This window comes from Pantherophis guttatus, chromosome 1 (genome assembly GCF_059756535.1).
Source record: "Pantherophis guttatus breed Tessera chromosome 1, ASM5975653v1, whole genome shotgun sequence".
NCBI lineage: Eukaryota > Metazoa > Chordata > Lepidosauria > Squamata > Colubridae > Pantherophis > Pantherophis guttatus.
In genome coordinates this window covers 229137732-229144078 of record NC_142063.1, presented here as the reverse complement: position 1 = coordinate 229144078, position 6347 = coordinate 229137732, and the positions used below count along the sequence as shown (strand labels likewise).

The 6347-nt window shown below is 37.9% G+C and overlaps 1 protein-coding gene across 2 annotated transcripts in view; it reads right to left on the bottom strand.

Annotated features, from left to right (window-relative positions):
- Positions 1-6347, bottom strand: part of SMAP1 (small ArfGAP 1) — a 67361-nt gene that overhangs the window by 2362 nt on the left and 58652 nt on the right. For both annotated transcript variants that reach the window (XM_087882493.1, XM_060689210.2), the window contains 2 exons: positions 5254-5419; positions 2221-2567 (listed from right to left, as the gene is read on the bottom strand). In XM_087882493.1, coding sequence (XP_087738619.1) covers positions 2221-2567; positions 5254-5419 — 513 coding nt within the window. The remainder of the gene's footprint in view (positions 1-2220; positions 2568-5253; positions 5420-6347) is intronic.

Here is a 6347-nt window from a genome sequence, read left to right as displayed (position 1 = left end):
CAGAGATTTGGCAGAATACTACTACTTTTATATACTAGGAAAATATAGGGGTAATGTGCACATTGCAATCCATGGGCATATCATGTTTTTCCATTAATGCCCACAGGAAATAATCATGGTTGAGTGATCAATGTTGCAGTTTCAATAGCAATGCTGGCATGGAATCATACTCGGGGAACTGTTTCCTGCCCAGTTTATCAAAGCACTGAAGTAACACTCTGGCAGCAAGTGGAATGACTTTCAATTAAAAGATAAATATAGATAATTATATTCTGCCTTTCCAACACTTACTTAATAGTTACATTCCAGATAAAAAGATGAAATCTGGTTACTATGCATTTTAAATGCCTCTTATAAAAATGCCTGAGTAGTACCAAAGTAAAACCCCATGGCGTGCCATAATTTTCACTTCACTGTCAAATGTAATCATGAGTAAAAGGATTTGTTCAAGTCTTAACTAGTTTTAACGGATCATTGCTGGGGTAGCAGTAAAGATTGAAGAGACTGAAGTTATACAGATGCCAAGGCAAAGTAAATTGCACCAGTTGCTGGGAGTCAGGTGGTGCAAAAATTTAAAATTTAAAAAATGTAAAAAATTATTCAAAATGTAAATTGTTCAAAAACTATCCACCCTATCAAGAGTTGGAAAAACGGGGGCCGAATCTTGCTGAATTTAAGAGAATGAGGGATACAACAAAACCAAAAGATCAGGATTAGAATGGAGTGTAAATGACTGGATGCTGAGAAAGCAAATCATACTGCAAGGCCTCTCTTGCTCTGAAAACCTATTAGCATTCTTGAATCAGATCTTGCTTTCCCATCCCTCTAGAGGCCTTTCCCAAAAGTATCCACCAGAAAGGATGTTTGACTTGAAAACCTTATTAGCTCCAGTCAGCATAGCCCATCTTCAGGATATATGGACTTGGAGCATGGAAGAGACAGGACATTAGCCACCTGCATCTTCAAAGGGTTTGTATGTCATATTCGGTCCTCCGTTCTCTTAAATTACAACTGTGTTAGGGACGAGAAGCTGGCTGTTAGAATCAAGGTGAAAAAGCACAATGAAAAGACCCAATCCAGGAACCAATGTAAGAAAAAGAAAAAGGGAAATCATCACAGGCCATATTAATATCCGTAATTTGTGCAGGTAGTCCTCGACTTACTTTCAAAGTTACAGAGGCACTGGAAAAAGTGACTTATGACCATTTTTACGGCTGTTGTGATCCTATGGTTACGTGATCAAAATTCAGATGTTTGGCAATTGACTCATATTTATGCAGCGTCCCGGGATCATGTGATCACTTTTTGTGACAGGAGCAAAGTCAACGCGGAAGCCAGATTCACTTAACAAACCGTTGTTACTAACTTAATTTCTGCAGCGATCCACTTAACAACTGTAGCAAACAAGGTCGTAAAATGGGACAAAACTCACTTAACAAATGTCTCACTTAGCAACAGAAATTTTGGGCTCAATTGTGGTCATAAGTGGAGGACTACCTGTAGTAGGCTTTACAGAAAAGAAGTAGCTGTTGCTAGGTTGTAATTTTAAAACGTTGGGGGGAAAAACAAAGCTACTATTGGCAGGGAATGGGAAAGCAAGGCTGGGTAGAAACTGAAAGGGTCCCTTCTCAGAAATGTAAGGTTTGAATGAATTATGAGCTTTTAGGAAAGTGCACAAGCTTGGCATTACATCACTGGGTCATCCACACACTTTAAAAAAGATTTTTAAAAAGTCAGCAATTGCCTAGCAACAGCCCAAGATGAAACAGCTTCCCAGGGCAGCAACCAGATGCTAGAGAGAGAGGGTGGGCCAGGCGCTGCAGCCTCCCATCTGCTCTGAAGGGCTCAAGACAGTTCCGATTAAAAACAACAACACTGTTTTTTTATTTGGAATAAACAGTGCAGGATGTGTTTCCAGTGGGCTGGGAATGCGAGGCTAGCAGTGAATGATGGACCAAGAAGGAAGCATGGATCTGCACTTAGTTTTCTGAAGTAGAAAAAGTAGAAGTAGTAACACGGTTACTATTTCTCAACTAAAAAGGGGGAAAAAAATCAAGATTTTTCAAATATCTTTGGTAGCTAATTTTCTTATTTTAATATAATGCTTCGCTTAATTTTTCCCCATTTAATTAATCCCAACTACTGGCATTTGAATCCTACCCCTAAATTCTCCAGCCATCCATGTTCTCTCCCAAACGAACAGCAAAAGCGCATACTCACCTGTGAAAGGTTCCACTGAGTTTGCTGTGTTTGCGGCTGCATGCCGTATTTCTGTGGCTGGGGTATCTGTCCCAATACTGTTCCTTGGGGCCCACCAATGCTTTGAGGGAGTCCCAAACCAGCAGTTTGTGTAGTGACTGAAAAGCCGTTCGGCATTCCCATGCCCACCATCATGCCTACATTCTGTCCAATTACAGGCACTGGTGGGGCCATCATGTTTCCCATCATTGTGGGGGCCGTTGGCACCGGTACAGGCACAGGCACAGGGCCTCCCATGGCTGGAAACGCTGGAAAATGAGCCGAGGGCTGGGCAGCAAAGGGCAGCGGTTGGGCCCCCATGAAGACTCCTATTTGGGGCAAAAGGAGTAGAAAAGAAAAGAGGAGGTTTACGCCAGTCAAAGCTCACATTTGTCCAACATGGCTATCCAAATAAGGCTAAGGAGGGATGGGGAAAACTTGCCCCGAGGTGGCTCATTATAAGATGTTTTAAAAAGCCATATTTATCTTCCATGCATGTTGCAATCTGAGTGTAGAGTTTTCAGATTGAGGAAGACTATAAAAACTGTTAATAAACAATTAGGGAAGAGTATGGTGATGTACAGTGTGAGTTTGGAGATATTGCACTCATTAACAGGATAGGAAACCAATTTTCCTCTTCCTCTGGCCAGCTTTCATGTTTCCTTTGATCCTTTGCTCATTCTCTCACTATATAAGGTTATATAGTGGCCCGAGGTGGGTAGGCTTTATTATTTGTAGAGCTTCTTTTCCACTCTAACAAGCTCAGAGTTTTTTGGGGGAAAAACACACATTTTTTTCTATTACTTTACATGCACATCTATTACTTTATATGCAAAAAACATGCAAGATATACTGATCAAAACTTACAAAAACTGCTGGAACATGAGCCCTTAACCATGAATAATGAGGTATCATCTTATTTACCAAGCACAGATCTGGGAAACCAGGAATAATGGAACTGTGGATAGTAAAAGCCTTGCAACTACATTATTTTCAAGCCAAGGCAGAGGGGAATTAATAGACAAACCAACAATAGCCTCCATTTCTGCCCTTTAGCAGGTTAGCTTCATCTTATTAATACCAGATGAGATAGAGAAAATCAATTTACTGGGCAATTAGTGAATTTTAAGGAACAACTTCCCTCAAACACCTTAGTGGTGAACTATTTTAATTACCTATGGTTTTTCTAAAGCAGTGATTGAAAATCTTAGCTTAATTTTAATTGAGTCTAAATCAAACTTCAACTTTTTGGAGAAAAAAATCAGTCAGTAGTTCTGGCCAAAGCAGAAGATTTCTACCTACAGTAATAAGTGGCAAAAGAACTTATCGGGGAAAAAAACGTGGCAGTCCCACTTCTGTTTGGCTCTACTTTCCTTGCCCCCACCCCCCGATTGGCATGTCATTGTGTGTGTGGTCTAGACCAAACCAAAAAAGCAATGGTTGATCACTTCAATTGTAAAGTTACCTTACATTCTATGTAGTTACACTGTTTTTCTGTTCTAATGAAATCAGAACAATTTCCAACAATTTATATTTTTAAAGGTGAAAACATTTCCTAACATAGTAACTTTGACACAATTAGCCTAAAGGGGGGAGGGGGGAGAGGGATGTCCATTTAGTCCCAAGTCTCAAATGTCTGTTAAATACAAATCCTCCATGTAACCCATGTTAATTTACATCGTTGTGTAATGATGTAATTTGCATTACTATACAAATGGAAGCTCGTGCAAATAGTGTACATTTAAGTGAATTGTTAATACAACAAATTTAGTCTGTTAGGGAAATGTCTGGATGTAGATTTTTTTTCTGCTGTTAAGAAACAGCAGCTTCTTAAATCAATTTTACTTTACAAGCAGAAGCTTTTATTTCAAGAGTCATGTCATCTCTCTTAATTCATTTTCTTGATTGACATTTATTTGTCGTTAAGCTGTCTATTTGTTCATCATGTTTTGTTTCAGAATAAAAGGTAAAGATAAAGGAATCCCTGCAGGTTTTACTCTGCTAGTTGTAGCTGATTTTAGGGTGCAGTGCTCGTTTGTTTCTCAATATTTTTACACACTCACACAGTTCTTTTATTGTGCATGGTTTTGCGGCTTACTTAATGTTTTTCTTTCTATAGAAATCTCTTTTCTTCTCCATCCCTTCCTCCACTGTTTTGGGGATTAATTATATCAAAGTGCAGCAGTATATTACATCTGATTTAGGACATCCTGAATTTAATCCCAATATCACTTTTTAAATGACAGAACTATACTAGTGGATAGTAATAGTAATTTATAGTAATAGTATTATAGTAATAGTAATTTAATGCAATAGTATTGCAGTAGCAATACAACAATAGTGACTAGCAATGTCCTTTTAACAGCAATAGCACTTAGATTTATATACTGCTTCATAGTGCTTTACAGCCCTCTCTAAGCAGTTTACAGAGTCAGCATATTGCCCCCCAACAATCTGGGTCCTCATTCTACCAACCTCAGAAGGATGGAAGGCTGAGTCAACCTTGAGCCTGGTGAGATTTGAACTGCCAAATTGCAGTCAGCCGGCAGTCATCAGAAATAGCTTGCAGTACTGCACTCTAACCACTGCACCACAGTGGCTCATTTTAATGTGCTAATGTGAGGAATTTTAATCAGTATCTATTCATTGGAGAAGTCTTCCCAGATGGGAAGCTGTAATTTCCATTAAGCATGTCTCTGAATTAAGCTCTACATGAAAAGAAGGCAGCACTAAGGAAAAGAGACTAAAGTTAAGGACAATGAAATACCTCATCTCCCCATGCTACTGAGCACTTAATGCTCAGGAATACGTGGTTCAGTTGCTTTAAACACATGCAAATACATATTCAAGACTGGGCATTTGTTTTAGATTGGTGTTTCATAATAACTTTTAAAATATAAACCCAGACTCATTTCTACAGCAGCATCTTTTTCCCTAGGGAGAAGACATAACTACAGGTTTGTTAGTAATCTTTTAAATAATGCACGCTGGAAGTAGATCAGACAGGTAATTTACCTGGGACATTCTGCTGGGGAAGAGTGCCCGTGCCATACAGGGACAAGATGGAATCCTTGGAGAGTAGTTTCTTTGCTGACTCTTCTGATTTTGTTTGTTCAGTAAACAGATCAAGATCTCCAGATGCAGCAGATAACGTGGCAGCCGCTGGGTTGGTGGAAGCATTCTGGGAAATAAAAGTCAAAGACTGATGAAAATCAACCAGTGGAGATAGAAGTATGTTGTTCAAAATTATATAGCAACTTCAGAGACAAGTAGCAAAGTTCCCAAATATTCGTATCATAAATTTATTTACACTACATAAATAATACCAGCATCAATGCATTTAAGTTGTATATTCTTTGCATGTCACAAGAGCTACAGTAAGAATATAAAAATAAGAATAGTTCCATATTTTATGCAGCAAGTGTATTATTTGCAATAAAGATATAAAAGCTATATTTTCTGTTTATATGTGTATATCTGGAAACTGGCTAGATTAAGATCACATGGGCATCTTTATGTCAGTTTATACTCTTTCATCAATATTTTGTGGTTTTCTTAAAAAGTCCCTAACTTACTTCTATGTCACCGCTAGAATTCTTTTTGGGATCCGCTTTACAATGCCTTACTTCTTCAGAAGAAATTATCATTAAGTGAAAATTCAATTCTGCCCTTTTCTTCAAGTGATTTGAAGAAATATTTGAAAAAAGGAATTTACGACTGAAATACTGAACAAAATTTTCACCATGCGTCAGTTTTTCGCAATTGTAATTAAATGAACTGGATTGGCTTCTAAGTAAGTAAACTGCTACTTATTCTTAATTAATAAAATTCATGGAAATAAAGTCTCAAATAGTTTATAAAGGTTGGATTCCCAAAGTCTGTAGGTGTGTTTAAAAAAAGGAGACACACATCCCTATCATAATCACAATCAGTTTTGCTTTGCCCCCTGCACAGGAATGATGAAAAAGTAACAGTTCAAATAGTTTGAAAATTAGAAATTATTACAATTTAATGATATGTTCATCTTTTCTTCAATTTGTAAGGTGTAAACTGGCACCTAGCTTAATAGCTCATTATTCCCAATCTAGCCAAGGATGAGTAAAATAAAG